Here is a 20,067-nt window from a genome sequence, read left to right on the forward strand (position 1 = left end):
AACTGATAGGAAGGTCTCGTTACCAACTGCTTTCTAGCAATAATTCAAATTAAAGTTCAACTTATAAGGTGTATAATCTACAAAAGACCTGTGTATAATATATTGTTGTTTAATTGAATGAAACATATCAAATTAATATGTTTTCATTCATAATTTGAGGTTTCTATATTAAGATATAGCACTTTTCCATTGGCGTAGAAATTTTTGGAATAAGTTTAAAAACATTCATTCTGATAAAACCTGCATCACGGATACTAGAATACATGGTAGGGGTCATGCGTTAGATGCGTAGTAGACTTAAGCGCCGGTGACGTCACTCTGAACCCTCTATTCTTCTGAAGTCACCTCACTCACTCAATGTCACTTCGCCACTCATTTTCATACACATACCTGTCGTTGCTACACGTGCTTTGTAGATTTGTAGTGACTTCGTCTTTAGTACTACTAAAAACCATCTCTAGTATGTCTAAGAAACCATCTGTTTTTGTAGGGTATTCGGGTGAAAATAATGGTTTGTTGTGCAATTGCAGGCTGTTCTAACCATACTAGAAATCAAAATAAACTATATCTAGCGTAGTTTTAGGAGATAAAAGTTCGCCAAGCAATGAAAAAAGAACATTTCGAGCCCAAAAAAGAAGTAGTAGGAAGGAAGTAGATGATATTTACAAGGAACCAGCAATGACTTATCTTTTAGCGAACTCGTCAGCGCTGAAAATATGTCCTATTCAGACAACGTGAAGCATTGTAAAAATGATATTGATAGTTTAATTTAAAGTTAATTTAAAATTAGAAACTATGAGTATAAAGATTAAGGAACTTAAATGAACAAAATTTACAATTACGAGACCGCCTATATCTTAGACGAACGCGGAGTTATTAAGATTACAAAAGCTAAGAAATGTGGTTAGAGAACTTTTTCCAAAAGTCAACCACAGTTTATAAGGAAAGGACGGTGTACTAATTGATCAGCTGAAAATATTGCAAAGGCAGCATCTTTGCGCTGTTTGTCGTAGAAAGCGTTAGGTTTTGAGAGGGACGTTCTCAAATACCCTTTGCCCAGTGAAGTCACTATCAAAAGAAGGCTACGACAGTTATCTGTTCCACCAGGTTTCATTGATCTAAGCATCAACGTTATGAAAACACAATCAAAAGTATTGACACAGTTTGAAAAAGATGTAATTCTTAGCTTTGGCGAAATGAAACTTAAAATGATCTATGTTTTGATCAGAAAGAGGAAATAATTCAAGGACCTCATAACAATGTACAAGTAATGGTTATTAGAAGCTTAGTAGGAAAGTGGATACTGCCGATTTACTATAATTTCGACACTGCTGTTTCTAAAGACTTGTTAATGGAAACTATTCAAGTGGTAGAAAATGCTGAATTCAAATTGAGGGCATTTGTGTGCGACATGGGGCCCTCAAACAGGAAACTTATGGGTGATTTAAAGTTTTGTTTGAAAAAAAAAAAATTTGTAGTATTATATCGTAGTAATGTACTAGCGTTCTGGGCTCATTTTTAGGTAACCGATTATTTAATGATGTATCATAATAATCTTTATAGAGGCTGTTCAAATAGAATTTAAGCAAATAATTTCCAAAAACAGACCTTTTCTTTTTTTGGACTACTCTAATAAAAACTTCTTCAAATGGCCACAAATGACTGTGCTGCTTTATAGCTAATCGAATATATTCAACAAAGTTCAAATAGAAATGAAGAAAGCATAATGCGGATAAAGGCCATTATATATAATAATATTTGAAATAAGGTCTAATTTCTTCATTTAAAAGTTTTCCTTATTAAATATAGATTCAACTACATATATAATTTTTGAAAATTCATTTGAATTAATTGAAATTATCTGGATTTATTATACTGAATTTTATTAATTTGCGGATGAAACTTACGATAGTTGCTTCTTATGGCTTTTCGATGGAAGCTCTTGATAAAATTTTACAAAAATGGACGTATTATATATCTCGTTGAATAGCAGTAACTTCCAAGTATGGATCATAGAATTGATTATTCTCCATTAATTCTTTAAAATAATGAATAAAAACCTGTTCACCTTTATTGCCATTTTCTATAATGAACTTCAAATAATGTCTAATAAATTCAGCTAAGAAATGGTACTAATAATGTGTATGTACAGGGTCCTCACGACGAGCTGAATCGATATGTATATGGGAAAGTACTGCGACTAGTGTTCTGAAAATTTGCAATATAACTTTATATGAGGCATAGTAAGCCTAAAGTTCACCATTCTTTAATTATTTCAGTTTCGAAATTTTTGAACACTAAAAAACTTATATTTCTAAGTTTAAGTGAGTCAGGTCTAATATTTTTGGGATTTGGACAAGTAACACCTACAGCTTTCAACATCTGTGAAAACCTTGACAAAAATGTATGTAGGGTGTCCAGAAAATGGTGCAGAATTCCGCTATCTATAAACTTCAAAAACTTAATTTTTTCAAATGGCAACTCCCATTTTTCTCTTTATCATTGGATTCTACCCTTTAAATTAAGGGGATTTCGTTAGTAAATTCATATATCTCAAATTTATGGTTTTTGGAGAAACTTGAAAAAACTGAAATCCTCATGGTTTTTAATTGTCATCTGCCTACGGCAAACAAAGAATAACGAAAGTTAATGTATCAAAAATTAAAATATTTTAGTCAATTAAAAAATATTTAAAAACTCTACAATAAGAGAAGAACAAAACTAAAAATTAAACTAAAGTAAATGTTCGAAATGGTTGTCCCAACTTCCATATAATTTTTTTAGTGGAGGGCCGCATGTGTCCAAAAGTTTCAAAAATGTGAAATAATTAAAAACTGGTGGACCCATGCAAGCAAATTTTCAGAACACTAGTCCCAGTACTTTCAGATATCCATATCGATACTCTTCGTGAAAGACCCTATATATTTAAAATATTCAACAGAACATATATATATTTCCAATAGATTTCTTTCAAGTCATCTAACTTAAATGTATTTTGTATTAATGAAAGTAATTGACTAGTACACAAAATTTCTGTATTATGTATTCTGTAAAGCATGTAAATTTTGCTGCAAATATAGATATTTGAATCAATTTTTGAATCTCTACCTTCTTGACAAAGAAATAAAAAAAAATTACGGAATTTTTAAAATAAGTAAAAAATATAGTAGATATTTAGTAGAATAGTTATACTACAAATACTGACACTTTTTCCCTGGAATGAAATAGGAAAAAATATAGGAGCAGGACAAATCATAGGCAAAAACAGAAAAACTTTAGATTCACACATTTTTATTCAACAGTACTAAACAATTAACTGAATACAAAAAACATAATACTGAGCAAAAACTAACAATAAGTAGTGAAAAATTGTGCATGTATTAAATTGCATATATATAATAATACAAAAATACTAATAGACTAAAAGCCAGTGCTCCACAGACTTACAGTATAGTAGCAAACTCCATTTTAATTCAAAGTACACTGGTGCATGTGCCATTGATGAAATGAGGGTTTCTTTGGGGGTGCCTAGAAGTCGAAAGATATTAAAATGGAATTTCAAAACGTGATTGCAGCATGTCGGGTGTTTTCATATATTAAAATTTACCACTTTTATCGAAAAATTTCATGGCAGACACCTATTCCGGTTCCTAGTATAATTTTATAATTTCAAATCTCAAAATTTTATAGAAAGAATCAAAATCGTGCACCTTTATTAGCACGGCTAAGAACTATTATGAGGTCTAGCTACATTTTAGCTTTGCTGAAATAACTCAAGATTACAAAATTTTTGTAGTTTTGACATTATAAAAAAATATAGTAGAAACCAGAATTAGTGTCTGCCATTAAATTTTTCGAAGATATCAAATGGTAGACATGCTGCAATCACGTTTTGAAAATCCAGTGTAATGCCTTTCGACTTTTAGGCACGCCCAAAGGAACCCTCGATGGGAATAGTGACCCTTCATTTCATCTAGAGAACGTATACCAGTATACCTGGCTTTAAAATGGTGTTTGCTACTATACTGAGCCTACGGAGCACTGGATCTTAGACTATAATAATCGTTTACTATATTGTAACAAATAATAATTTGAAAATTATGGCAATCGGTATCACAGTTATCTTACACACAAGTTTCTGCTACAAACCTTTGATACCTACTATCAGATATATTGAAGTTTACAATCTTTAATAATCGACAAACTTTCTAAACTATTTTTTAGTACTTGCCCTCTAAATATACGGATAAGTAGACACAGAAATTGAAAAAATATGTATAACTTCACTAAATGAAAAATTATAAATTCTACAATAATTTATTTGTCGATTCTCAGATACTTATTGAAGCAACTCTATTCATCATTGTCTATGTTCTCTGTCCTGTGCGCGAGAAAAACAAACTAACAATACGTGACAGCTAGGAGGGTGAACGAGATAAACGAAGCAAGCAAAAAAACAATGTCAGACGTCAGTAGTGATGGCCAGAGCACTTTTTAGACAAATGATAGTGTCTTTGAACATTTTATGATATAGAAGTTAATAAATATAAAAACTATCCACGCTATTCATTATTTTAACATTATTGGAGTTGACAATTGTGTTTCCAAAATATTCTAATATTCAGTGAAGTCAGATTGGCTCAAAATTTATGAATAGATGGTTAAACTTAGGTCACTATTGTCGAATTATTTTTCCGTCTAAAATCTTACTTGTATTAAGAAAGAGAAAAATATTTTTTAGATACCTATTTATTTTTTAAACTAATATTTAGAAAATCATGTTTAAATATAAGCTTATATTTGTTGTAATCAACTAGTGACATAATTTATACTGTCATCATAAAGACTTACAAAAAATAATTCCATCGTTTTCTCAACAAGCAAGCTTTTATGGAAAATAATTGACATGACTGAAAAACTAGAGATCGAAGCATACAGATAAAATAAGAAATTCTTGTTTGTAATGATTATGCATATGTAAACGACCATGATTTTGAATACAAAGTGTAAATAAATGCAGGTTAAATCCAACAGAATAGAAAATGTATAGTGATATGTAAGTCCTACAAAACTAATCGAAAAATTACAAATTTTTAGTGAGGAAACAGAAATATAGGTTGAAAGAACACTAAAAAAGGTTACTGCTATTCTATTTAAATGGTGAATTATGCAATACCTAATCAAATTATGTTTTCAACTAAGCTATATTCATGTTTTTCAATGCGCGAGACTAATTTGTCAAAATTAAAGTTTATACTTTGAACCGAATACTTAGACAGTAAAAACCCCATATTATTTTATATTGTATACAAAGTTTTATTCCTTACGATTTCAGTATGAATTAACAGATAAAATTCACTTTAATCTTTGCAATCGCAAATAACTTTGAAAGAAATCCGAATAAGCGTCTTCCCTTCTTTTGCCTAAATGATATTAATTTCAATGACTACAAATTAGTAATAAAGTTATATGGTTGAAATTGAAATTTTACTTTTTAAATGCAGAACAACACTCATGCTATTATTCTATGCAGGTACATCCTAAATGCATTTTACAATATGCAACAACTATTGGGATTTCTACTTGTTTAATTCGGTCCATAATGTGAACATAAATATTTCTCAACTCTTTCCGATCATCCTCATGTATATATCTAATTAGTTGCATTATTAAAACGTAAGCGGTAACGTCCGTTCTGTAATCTAAAATAGCCAACAAGAAGCGTAACTTATCCACTTCGTCTAAATCACTCAAAGCAACAGATAGTTGCTCTTTGAACACAGGAAAAACAAGAATAGTCAACCCTGAGATTAGTTCATTTAAGTAGTCGAAAACTGCATATGCATAATTTTCAATGGAACGATTTTCTAAACGTAATAATAACAGTTTTAAGGTGATGTGCGACCTCAATTGTTTGGTAATTGTAAAATGTGTGCACCAGTACTCAGAAAATAGAGACACAAAACTTGTATCAGTAACTTGATTTTTAGAAACGGCATCAACAAAAGTTTGAAAAAACTTATTGACCATAATGGGTGATGAGTTTGATAGAAACTCAAATACGATATTAAAGTTACGAATACGATTTGACAATCTATTTTTGAAAACTTGAACTATAAACGTTCCAAAGTTATTTACCTTGCCAAAATATTTTTTTATGACATAAATAACAAAGTCATCCGAAAAAGATGTGACGATATAACCAGACATGTATTCAAACAATGTTTCAAGATAACCATCTATTTCAATGTGACTGACTTCCAAATCTTCATAAAAATATAAACATTTTTCAACGTACCGGGTCCGGTATTTCGATGGTACATTTTTCTTTACTAAACTCTCTAAAGTCTCGACGTCATTTTTATCAATGTTACTTAATCTATCTAGAACTAGATGGAAAATATCATGTGAAGGATTTTTCGAGAAATATTTTAAAGTAGCACTAAAAACATGTTTCTGACTGGACACATTAGATTGGATTGTAGTGGTTAATAGATTAGTGGTGTATTTTTTATCAAGAACTGCACAACTAAGAAAAATAGCATGTTTTCTAGCAGACACAGCTTGTTTTGATAATTGTTCTACATATGAATACAGTAACCTTTCTGGTGATTTGTGAAAAGTACTGTATAAAGCTGGTAGAGTTGATCGCAAGTAATCACCTTTGGCAAATTTCATTATTGTTGGCAACATTTTGTATGGTTCATCCACTTTTCCTAAAATTTTCGCAATATTCAACTGAATGGTGAACATATTACGCATTTCTTCATCTTCCAGGTTAATTTTTTTATTTTTTGGTAAAAATCTATTCTCCACAATATTTATTATCTCCTCTGGAGTTAGTATATGGTAGCTTCTAGCTATACATTTATTTAATATACTTGTATCGTTTTTGTCAGTTTCATCTAACCGGTTCATATAATATTCTTTCATTTTTTTATCAAAACCCAAATGTGAATACTGCTTAATAAATTTATTATCCAAAAAAGTTCCATAATTTTGTTTGAGATTGTTCTCTAGTATTACATCGTAGTAAGGTACTAGCGTACTTGGTTCATTTTTAAGGAGCCAATCAATTAATGATGTATGATAATAATCTTTACAGAGGCTGTTTAAATAGAAATTAAGCAAATCATTTCCAAAAATAGTCCTCCTCTTTTTTTGAACTACTTTGATAAAAACTTCCTCAAACGCCCGAACATAACCTTGTTGTTCTATTCCTAATGCGAATATATTTAACAAAGTTGCATTAGAAATAGAGAAAGCATACTGCGGATAAAAGTCATTATATATAATAACTTTCGGTATAAGGTCCAATTCACTCCTTTCAAAAGTTTCCTTGTTGAAAACAGATTTTACAGCAAATGTTATTTCAGGGAATTGATTCAAATTGATATAATGGCTAGGAAAACTTACACAAAACTTAACCAATATACATATTAAACGATGAAAAGGAGCATTTTGATGATTCTCGACAAAAACTTTTGAAACCATTTCACAAAATCGAATATATATTTTTTTTTCAGTTGCAAGATTTTTTAATCTTAATTCATTGAAGTAATCATCTTCAATCAACTCTTTAAAATAATCAATAAAAATTTGTTCAACTTCAATGTCATTTTCCACCATAAATTTCAAATAATGTTTTCTTATGCCAGTGTAGAAATGGTAATGAGGATTTTTTTGTATTTTTAAAATAGTTAGTATATTATAAACATATTTCCAATGGATTTCATTCAAATTACCCAATTTATATGAATTACATATTGAAGATAATAAGTCCTCTGCATGGAAAGTTTCTTTATTAAGCCTAAAACAAATTGCGGATTTTAAAAAATTTTATATATTTCTTAAATTAGGCAGATAGTGTGTGCATTCAAATGATAGATATTAGGAATATAATGCAGCTCGAATAGTAATTGATTGCAGTAACCCATGAGTTTTTTCACCCAGATAACCAAGCCTCATCTCTCAAATAATAAAAGTCAGAAAAAACCAGTGTAACCTAGTTAGGTTGCATATTAACAGAAATGCTTTCACGTTAATTTCCATCACTGATTTTTTTGGTAAGAGAAGTAGAAATAGAGAAATACAACTCTTTGAAGAGATGAATTAAAAAACTTATTTTTTGAAATATTTGCAAAACGTTAGAAAGTTCATATTCTGATAGAGAGAATCTAAGACAATAAGGTATTTTTTTCGTAGAAAAAAGAAAACAATGTTCAAAATACTGTCTTTGGAATAAATATGGCATAACTCTCATCCTCCAAAGCTATATTTCATTCATATTGGAGTGGGTAGGTGGAGACATGGAATTAATTATAATAAAGTTTATAACAAAAGTGTCAATCAATTAAAGGTAAGACACATATTTTATGAACTGGACGTTGAATTTCACCACACTTTGTTTTTAAGTCTACTACACGAACTACTCCATCTTGTCCGGGATACAACTTGATGATTCTTCCCAGACGCCAATCAGCAACGAAACTATGATTGTCTCCCTGGACCAGGACTAAAGAACCAACGGTTAAAAGTTCAGACCCTTTTGTTTTCCATTTAAGGCGGTGCTGTAATTGTGACAAATATTCTTTTTGCCAACGGATCCAGTAATGCTGGACTATAGACTGCAGATGCTGGAATCTCTTCAGTCTGTTCTTTGGTACATCTTGAAGGGATAATTCTGGCACTGCCTGGATATTTCTGCCAATCAAGAAATGCCCCGGGATAAAGGATGTAAAATCTTCTGGGTCAGCAGTAAGAGGGGACAAAGGTCGGGAGTTTAAGACACCCTCTATTTGAATAAGAACGGTAAGATAATCTTCGTACGTTAAATGATTGGTGCCAATAACCTTTTTTTAATGCGATTTTACGGCCCTTATCCCACCCTCCTATATACCGCCAAAGTTGGGAGCTCTGGCAGGAATAAAATGCCAAGCTATATGAAGCGAACTGATATTATTAGCTAGAAATCCGTGAAAAGCCAGGATGGACCGTGCCACCATAAAGTACAAGATATTAGGCTATTCATTGAGCACCCACGTGATAAAATGTCCTCGGGGTTTTTATTAGACTTTATGTGATACCACTTTGATTTGTCGCTTAAAGTTTGTATTTCACTTGTCCGATTGGGCACAAATGTTTTCCATCGATGTGGTTCACCCTTTCTCCAAGCGAGTGCTATCGTTGAATCGGAGTAATAATAGGTTTTATTGATATTTGAATTTAAAGCATCAGTGATCGTGTGTGAAACTTGAGCAGCTAACAAGGCTGCACATAATTCCAATCTTGGTAAAGTTATTTTCTATAAGGGCGCAACACGATTTTTTACACAGGCAAAATTACGCGTTATCTTCCCGTTCGTACTTACACATCGAAGAAACGCACACGTAAGCCTTCTCGGATGCGTCACAAAAAACAAGTAATTCTATTACTACTACAATCTGAAAATAAAACTTGTCTAGGTACCTTTAGATTTTTAAAAAATACTAGGTCGATTTTAAATTCATTCCACTTTGTAAATTATGTGGAAATATCTTGTTCCAAGAAATATTCATTGACCACATCTGCATCAATATTTTGGCTCTAATTCACTGGTCTACAAAAAAAACATATTTTTGACACATAAGAAAAAATAACTGATTCTAATACAACTTGCTTGTTGAAACCGCTCCCCGTGTTCATCACTAACATCACCAAGATTTTAGAGTCAAATTTACTGTATTTGGGGTCTTTATGACTACCTAAGAAATTTTTCACAACATCCTTAAATGGATGTTTTCCTTCTTACTTAAGAGGCCATCAAATTTTACATCTTTAATCAACGTTCTAATTTGAGGACCTACAAAAACACCTTCTTTAATTTTTGCGTCACTTACATGTGGAAATTTTTCTTTTAAATAAAGAAAGCCAGCACCATTTTTATCCATTGCCATCACAAAGTTTTTGAAGAGACCCAACTTAATGTGGAGTGGCGGCAAAATTACTGCATCGGATGAAACTAATGGTTCGTTTGAAACATTCTTTTCTCCAGGCTTATATTTTGTCTTTCCAAGCTGCAAGCCTGATAATATTGCAATCACAACAAATTTTCCAACTATATTTACTGCACTCAATTTTTTCTAAGATGAATTTCAGATCTTCAAAAGTCTCTGTCATATTTGTTGCATAAGCTATTGGAACTGAAGGCCATTTGTTTCCATTATGTATTAATACCGCCTTTAAACTCGTTTTGGAAGAGTCAATAAACAGTCTCCAGTCTTCTGTTTTATGTTCAACTCCAAATTCATTTAATACAGAATAAATGTTGTTGCAATACACCAAGTTACTTTCTTGATTATAAAAGTCTTGAAATTCTTCTTGGCGGTTACGGAAAAAACGCACTTTAGTTTCTTTTCAAAGAAGATTCCAGCTTTTTAACCTTGAACCCAAAAGTTCAGACTGTTTCTTTGACAAATGTAAATCTCGAATAAGGTCATTTAAACTACCTTGCGTAATGAAATGTGGTTACGTGGAAGAACCAGCAGTTGCTTCAAAAGTTGTGTCATCTTCATTTTCACTTTCAAAATCTTCCTCTTTTACTGTGATTTGTGCAGGAGGTTGAGGTACTGGTAAATCTGCACTATGAGGTATTGGTCTCTGGCAGATTTTAAATTTGGGTATTTCACAGCGTGTTTAGATTTACTGGTTATTCCCTTAATCTGCGTAAGACAAAAATAGCAATCGGATGAATGATCTTGTTGCTCACGCCAAATCATGGGTATAGCAAAGTGCATATGACGACATCCTTTAACCCAATCACCGAAACGCTTTACAAACGAAATATAGTTCATAACATTTCTTAACTAGAGGTGTCAAACTTCGTCGTTGTTCTATAAATGTTAATTCTCTGCAAATATAACAAAAATTGTCCGGATGATTTACGCACTTCCTGGACATACTTGCACACGAAAGAAAAAAATTCAGAAATCGATACGAATAACACTATAATTAATATTATAAATTTAACAAATTTACTTGAATTTCTGTACTAAATAAAAACGAAATCAATTAAAAAATAGAGCAAAACGCATCTGTGATCTTACCGAACAAAATACCATCCAATACTGAGAAGTTTAGAATAGAAAGCCTTAAACAGGCGCGAAACTAACCAGACTTGCTGGCGCCGCATTTCCTGTCTCGTCACCGCGGAGGCTAGCAGCGGACATACAAGCATATTCAAATTTTTTTGTAATAATTCCATTCATTTGAATTATTGTGTAAGGATTGACATTCAACGAAAAACGTAAAATTTTCCTAAAATTTGGTATTGAAAACTCATTTTCAAAAAATGTGCGTGATGAACAAATTCTGTTTGCATATTTAAAATCAGCGCGAAAAGTTGTATTAGAAATGTTATACACAATTCTTGTGCCAAAATCTTGTTGCTTAGTGTTACAAATGGCCCTAATAATCCCAAGGGATTAAATATTTGACTTATGGCTGATAAAATACTGATGATACTTTGCTGAAGCGTTGAAAACTATGCGCAACCGAGTTGTTACACTAGACGCTTTAAGCGGCTTCCTCTTCGTTATCTTTTTCTGAAAGTACTTGTATATTTGTATGGATTTCTAACAATTCATGATAAAACAGTTCGAACTTTTCAAGCCTATCTTGTAAACTTTTACAAATAGCGTCAAACGATTCATTTTGACTAATAGTTTCGAAATAAGTTATAAATTTAGTGAAGTGAGTTTTAATTATTCTTTTTTCTATTTTTTGTTTTCAACTTACGAAGTTCATCCTTCATGCTCACAAATTAGAGAATCAAAAACAAGATAATATAAAAATAGAACTGACTTACAGGTTAGGGTGATGGTGATAAACTGCTGACCCTCCACTGAGCCTTATTGTACTTGAAACCAATGGTGGAATGGAGCAGCAACCTGGGCGACCTTCACAAAACTACTGGAAACGCCGGTATCACTTCAACTTTAACTGTATTATTTTATTCAAAGCCCTTTCATATTATATTATTTGGGCTGGTTTCGTAGGCAATTCAATTTTTTATAATAAAAATCGTGGACTGTATGTTTCTGTATTTATTAATAACTACATGCTACCATGTGCAGAGCTGATGGAAGACTGGCTTCCCTACCACTAAAACTATACAACAATGTTGCCACATATACAAACTTTTAATAATAAAGACATTCAACTTAACAATACTCAATTCATCCTTTGAAAGGATTTTATATCTCTTATTTAGTTTTAGAAAAAAGTGTAAATGAAGAAGTACTCTTCTTTTTGAACATACTAACAGTATTATAAATTATGTACTCATACATACACCTTGTAACTCCAGCAAATAACCATATTTCTATAATCCTAGATAAATTAACTTGTAAAAATATATTCGGAAATAATTTGTAAACCGGTGCAACTTTATTTCTGACACATATTTCAATCAACAAACCTAATAAATTAATGTACATCCACCTTGTAACTTCAACAAATAACCATACTTCTATATTCTTAGATAAATTAACTCTTACCTTGTAAAAATATATTCCAAAATAATTTCTAAACTGGTTGCATCTTTATTTCTGGTACAAATTTCAATCAACAAACCTAATAAAGAAGATTTACGATTCGCATCTGAGGTATGGTTAATTTTCTTCTTGATAATCTCAAATGCTTCAGAAGCTGGATAGTATTTTAAATAATCTTCATAATTAGTTTCCCGCTTTTCATAATGAAAAGCTGCCCATTTATGAAGTGTCTCTTGGGGCGGTTTAAATTCTGTTATGTGAGGACCAAGTACCCCTAGTATATCCTTTTCAGATTTATTCACAAAGTTTTCATTACATGTTTCATAAAACAGTTGCCATCTTCTATTTTTAGGATAATATTTAATAAATTCATTACTATTGCAAAAGTTCGGTAGCTCTAGAAACGATCGAGGAAATATTTTTTTGAAAAATGTTTTAAAATCTGTACCCAATTTGTGAACCATCACAGATTTATTTAAAAACCTAAGATATCGCTCGCAATTTCTGAAAATATCATCTTTTGATATTTTCATTATACTTTTAGTAGTTCTTTTCCCTACTGAATGTACATGGAGAATTTCATCTTTTTCTAGTTCCAATAACAGCTTTGGGTTATTTAAACCTATATGCCTAACTACTTTTTGTTCACTATAAGCTGATCCTGTAGTGGTTTTAAACTGAATCAAGTAGAATTTTAGAATGTTCTCATTTTTGGTGAAGAGCGCAATCACTTGATTTGATCGAAATTTTATATCATTTTCTTCTAAAACTGATTTTATTTTATCTAGAGTACATTTTGGCAATACTGGTAATGCAGTTGTAAGTCCATATCTAAAACATATATTCTCTACATTCTACTGCTCTATGAAAAGCTAGCAGCTTGATAAAAGGAAACTCACTCAATATTTGAGACATTAAGTAATTAACATAAACAGACTGTACCCTTTCTATCTCAGTAGAAATGGCTAAGGTAATTTAGAAATGTTTACTCAATCTCATATGAAGTTAATAATATCACATATAAGAATTTAAAAAGTTTTTAGATTTTAATGATTCCAATGCTTGTAACACAATAGCAAAATTGTAAAAAAAAATTACAATGAACCAATTGGTATACATTTATATTTAGGTGTGTGCAAAAAATGAAGTGACTTTTTCTCAATTTCTGTTTAAACTCCTTCACACATAATACTAAAAAAAGATAATCAGACATAACTAAACATAACCAATCTGGGTTCATTTAGTTGTTCCATTGGGATGGTTGCATTTTGATTCTGACGTCCAGTAGTACTCTGCGACAATTCATTTGATTAAACACTAGCAAATTGTTAATAAATATTTTCTTCACTAATTTAACGTATACATCAGTTGTTCATCTGCTGGATTGCCTATAGCAAATAAAGTTATTTCTCTCTGTCTTTATGGCGTGCAGAGCTTGTACATTTGTTAGCTCTATATATTAGTAAACTATCAACTGTGTATCAGAGTACAGATACTGATTTTCTGTAAGAAAAAATCACCTAAATACATTCAGCCTTTAGATTTGCCACCAAAATATTTGTTAGCTGAATGTGTAAAATAGTAACAAAAAATCGAATGTATGCAGCCCACATACTTTGAACAGTCACATTATTTTTTGATTCTACTATTACCAAAGAAAAAATAGAACCATTAAAAAATTGCAAAATGGGATAAACAAATATACAAAAGCAATAGAAATTACAGACTTAAAAGAAATGGTGAATAGAAAAACAAGAAACTGACTTAAAGTGCAAATTTTAAGATTAGGAAGCTTGATGATAATGAACACCTATTATTGATAAAATCGAGTAATGTTCATTAATACTTTAGCAGTTCATCATATGATTATGAAGTTTGTTGATAGAAATCATGAAAACTCACTTGTTCTCTAAAGAATCAAATAATTCATCTGTTTTTTCCTCATTCCAGCATTGTGATAATTTTGTAATTAATTTTGTTCTAACAACATATGAAAAATATGGCATATATCCATTAACTATTACATTTACTTCAATATCTTTAAAGGCTAACTCAAAAAACCAAGGTTGCTTCAAAATCTTAGTAGCAAAAAGCTGATTTCCTCCCTTCAGAACTTCAAGAAGTATCTCAATTCTTTTGAAATATATTAAAGTATCAATGTAAAAAAGGCTTTCTTGGTAAGTTTTAGGCTCCAATTTTTCCAAGGCTTCAATTTGATCTTGTTCACTTTGAAATAAAGATGGATTGTTTATTAACTGAAAAAGGCTCTTCTTCCTTTCTCCTATCAAATTTCCTTCCAAATTGTGAAATCTTGACATAAAATCCATAGTTCCTTAAAATATGTAATATGATAAATATAAACTATATTCATTGAGAAAGAAATTATAAAATAACCAAACGAGAACGGAAGAAATTAATAAATTGTTCCTAGTTATATGGCTACAAACAAAAATTGCAAGATAAATATCATAGCTTTATACTGTTTGAGCAAAAATTATATATGTTTCAGAAAAAATTGCTTAATTACATTATTAATGTTCTAATATGCTAATCTATCTATTGAAATTTTTCAAGTCACACATTTTTAGCTATTTACACAAAAAAATAATTGAAGTAAAAGTAAGTCTATATTTTCGCTTTCTAGCAGAGGGAGTATATTCAAGGTTTAAGACATATAACCTTTATCCATTTAACAATTCAGTTATTGAACAGTTAGTGTGTGGGCATACGAAAAAACCTCATTCGATGTTAAGAATAGGTCTCATTACTATTCACATTGAAATGTTTTCAGCTACTCACAAATAAAAAATGAAGCAAGAAAGTGTATTTTACCATTATTAAATGAAACAAAAATGTAAGAACTTAAAGATATGATGAATAATGGTTTGATGACTGATATTTAGATCATTGTATTGTATTGTGATGAATTTGGAACCAAATCAAACTTATCACTTGGATATCCAAAAAATGATACTCGCATCATGTGTTATTATAGAAAAAGCAAAAAGAAAACTGCACTGTGGCATCAGTCAAACATAACTGTCTGACAACAACTATTAGAGAAAAACATTCAAGTACCTCAATTGATTCATGTTTTAATCGGAATAACAATCATGTGAGTATCATACTTTATCAATACTTGATTTCAACTCGCTTTTTTAAAATAATAGAACACAAATTTCCTGAAGTTGATCATAGTTATTCAGATTCCAATAGACACTTCGGAAGAATTGAAAAAGTTCTAAGGAAACATCAATCCATTTAAATTCCAGATCAATATATCCATAAAAGATAGCATTTTTGTGGATATAGAGAACTTTTTTATGAATTTACTTGTAAATATTTATTTATACAGAATTAACCTAAACTGACAACTAAACATTTATTAAAATAGTTTGCCATAGAGATAAATCATTTATCAATCTTCAAAGTCAATTCCTACAATCAAGAATCTTAGACTACAAAAAAAATCTTTCAACTATTCAATCTGTGATTTAATAATTCAATTCATCTAAAAATTAATTTTAGATTTTTAATTACAATATAGAGAAGTAAAAACAGTATTAAATATATTTAGTCACTTACCTCTAGTTCCAATCAAACTAAATTCATTTAAACTAAATCCTGCTTACATATGACCTTAGCATTAACCTAAGATTATATTCATTAACCATATATCTATATTATAAAGCATATGTTAAATGGTACACATTACAGGCCAATCAGAAAGTCGCACTAATTGTAGGCAGAACCCGCCAAATTTAAACAAATAAACAGAATGTAGTGACTCTTCAATCAATCATCCGTCAAGTGTAATTTTTTAGTTTCCTATAATTTGTATAGTGAGCGACGAAAAAAATGAAAGATATTTTGGGTGTTTGCTACTTGTCAGGTGATGTACTGCGATTTATAAGTGAAAAAGTTCTAAATTGAGAACACAACTTCCACTGATTCAGCACTTTCATTTGAATGAATAATAATAAAAATTAATTTATTTTCTATGAGGTTAATTGAAGAATGAAAATATAAATCAAAATTTTAATTAATTCACACAAACAATTCACGCATATGTTACAATAAATTCCCATATTATCTTAAAATAATTAATTTTCCTTCAATCTTTTCAGGCTAAGGCCTGACAAAAAAGAAATAAATATTCTTTTCTTAACTGGCGACTTTAAAAAACTAATTAACACTTGTTAAGTGTTGTTTAGATACGTGCATTCTATGTGGATTCTAGAAAAATATTATATTTAATTATGTATTAATTGAAAACATATATTACAGTATAACTTTTATTTGGTTAATATATATATATATATATATATATATATATATATATATATATATATATATATATATATATATAGATCTTGTATTTTTGTGGGTGGTCAGCCCACATTTTACCCTATTTAATTATCACATATTTTTGCAGCTTCGACTATTGTTCTCCATTTTTCCTCTCCTGCATCTGTTTGTTCCAGTCACGTACTCCCAGATTTTCCATATATTGCACAATCTGATCTTCCTATCTATTTTTTGGTCTATCAGGCAATCTTTTCTGCTTTTCCCATTCTTTTAATGTGTCCGTACCATTGTATTCTTTTTGCTGTAATTGTATTTACTATTATTAATTTCATAGTTCATAAGTCTTTTATAGTCATTATTTCCAACTTTTACTGGTCCATGAATTTTCCTAATTATTCTCCTCTCATATATCCTTAGCTGTTCTTTGTCTATACTTGTTAACTAATGGTTTTATCGTATTCTTATAAACTCTGGTTGATTTGGTTCGGTTGCTCTGCTAATTCTTTTGCTCTGCATTATAGTTTCGTACTTATTATATGCCCTATATCTCGCATGAAATCTCTATTTTGTGTCGTTTTCTGTTTCATTTTTGTTGCTTATTATTGTTCCTAAGTACTTAAAGGTGCCGACTACTTCGAAGATGTATTCACTGTTTCTTGTTTGCGAAATTCCTTCTTTCTTTCAATTTCCATATATTTTGTCTTTTTCTGATTTATTTTCAATATTCTTTTTCCTGCCTCACTTACAATTTTTTCTAATGTGTTCTCTACACTCTTTCGGTCTCTTGCTATTAGAGTCAAATCATCAGCATATACTATTACTTGTATTGATTTATCAATTATACTTCCCTCGATATTACATTCTCTTATTATGCGTTCAACTGCAATGTTTAACAATATCGCTGAGAGTCCGTCACCCTGCCTTACCCCAGCATTTATTTCAAATTCCTCAAATGGTCCGTTTTTTGTTATTACAGTTGCCTTAGAATTTAGCATAGTCATTTTCATCAATCGTATCAATTTTTGGGGTACTTGTAATTCTTCCATGTCCTTTATAATTGTCTTTCTTTTCAGACTGTCGAATGCTTGTTTGAAGTTGATGAATAGCATTTACATATTAATGTTATGCTCATAGCTTTTTTGATCACTTGTTTTATAGTATGTATGGCATCTACTGTAGTTTTTCTTGCCTAAAACCTTTTTGATATTTTAGTATTTTGTATATGGTATTAAGCAAACTAATACTCATATTATTATATACAATATATCAATGCTCATTTCTTCAATTACTAGTTTTTTTACTTCTTCTCTTATTACCCCTTTCATTTTCTGGGTAAAGATCACTGGCCGCAAGTTTCTTGTCGTCATTTTCTCTCGATTTTTCCTCCATATGTGCCTCTGCTCCATATATTTTGTTATTTACAATTATTTTGTTATATTTGAGCCTTGCGTTGTGTCTTTCCGCTTACCCTCGACGTGTAGTGTTTACACTGGGGAACTATACAGTATCCTTCAAGCTTTCAAACATATTTCTCCTCCTCATAAACATATCGCCATATGTACTGACTCTCTTTCATCCATACAGATAATCATAACCATATTTACCGACCATCCAATAGTCCAAAAAATTCATGACATCTACTAAACTCTCATTGCTCTTGATATAACAGTCTCTCTCATCTGGCTTCCACACTCGCACACTGGAATTGCTGGAAACGAATGTGCCGATCGCCATGCCAAAGAAGCCACAAAGAATCATTCTGAAATCCCAGTTCAGCTGGCCAATGATGTGAAGATTAACTTCAAACACCTCATTAAAAAATCTTGGCGCGATACATGGAGCAAGAGTACTACAGCATTACATCACATCCACCCATCTACTTCTCACCTTTTCCTAAACTTTTTGAATAGCAGAGAAGCTGTGATAATAAGAAGACTTCGCATCAACCACACGAAACTTACTCACGGCTATTTGAAGTCGTCCTGTCTGCCGAACTTGTCAAGTTCCTGTGACTGTTAAGCACATCCTCACAGATTGCAAAGAATATTCTACCGCATATCAACAGTTTGATATGAAAACCAACCTCAAGTTGATACTTAACTGCCCAACGGAAATAAGGACAATCGTAGAGTTTCTTAAAGCCACCAAGCTGTAATATAAATATAATTTAATTTATGCCTTGTAATAGATTTTGTAACAGTCCTCTATTTAACTTGTGAAGAGTAAACCTAAAATAAGTACCACTTCAATACATCATTCAATATACAAAATTGTTCTCAGATGATGGATTCGTCTTTAATTATATTGAAGAACTTATCAGAAGGGATTGGTCCCTCATAAAATGCCACAAAGACTAAACAGAATAACAGATGACGTCTAGTTAATAAAAACCATCAAATTTCTAATTATCAGTAACTGCTACAATTTTAAATGATAATTTGCTACTATTAAATTTATTCCAGAGAACTTTTAATGCAAAAAAGAAAAAGTGTGAAATAAACAAAAGTAATATAATAATGGAAGATTAGCAAGAGAATAGAGATGAAGTCTGGGATGAAAAAGAAACCAGATTCATTTTAGATAAATATGAATCATATTCGCCTAACATGGGATCAATGAAAAAATTTAAAATAAATAAACTTATGCGGGATGTTATTCCGGCAGATTTGAAAAACATAATGAGTATTGATATAACTCCACTACAAATTGAGAATAGGTTTAAAACTGTTTTGAAAACAAAAAAATCAGCATTAAACTACAATTTTCAAAGTGGATCACTCTGAATAGAAGTTCCCTTTGAGAAATAATTGAATAAAATTGCCGCTACAAATGATAGCATAGCACCGGAAGTATTATGTAGTAGTAAAATGGTCAAAATACGCAAGACCTCTGATATTTCCACTGCCAGGAAAAATATAAATAAAGCCAATAAAACAGATAAATTGATGAATTGATTAGTTAATTATTAAATAGAAAAGAAGAAACAAAAAAAATAAGACATACAGAGAAATTGAAGTTGCCAAAGGAACTATTGCAAATATAAATGTAATATGGATGACATTTTTATGATTATCTTCAAGGTACCATTACTGAGAGTTGTTATTTTAGAGAAAAATATTTATCTTATGTTAGAGATTTTGATGTTTATTTTATATATTGAAAAAAATGAAATGTTAGTAAGAATTTGCCAATTATTGTCGTTTTATTTCACCCAAATGTCGAAAAT

At 30.7% G+C, this 20,067-nt stretch overlaps 1 protein-coding gene across 1 annotated transcript; it reads right to left on the bottom strand.

Annotated features, from left to right (window-relative positions):
- Positions 1-3,274: 3,274 nt before the first annotated feature.
- Positions 3,275-16,253, bottom strand: LOC130899707 (uncharacterized). Its single transcript, XM_057809851.1, has 4 exons — positions 16,119-16,253; positions 14,436-14,865; positions 12,537-13,364; positions 3,275-7,810 (listed from the first exon to the last, which is right to left on the bottom strand). The coding sequence occupies exons 2-4, from the start codon at positions 14,858-14,860 to the stop codon at positions 5,521-5,523; spliced, it is 3,543 nt and encodes a 1,180-aa protein (XP_057665834.1). The 5' UTR covers positions 14,861-14,865; positions 16,119-16,253; the 3' UTR covers positions 3,275-5,520.
- Between the last annotated feature and the right edge of the window lie 3,814 nt (positions 16,254-20,067).

This window comes from Diorhabda carinulata, chromosome 1 (genome assembly GCF_026250575.1).
Source record: "Diorhabda carinulata isolate Delta chromosome 1, icDioCari1.1, whole genome shotgun sequence".
Lineage (NCBI taxonomy): Eukaryota > Metazoa > Arthropoda > Insecta > Coleoptera > Chrysomelidae > Diorhabda > Diorhabda carinulata.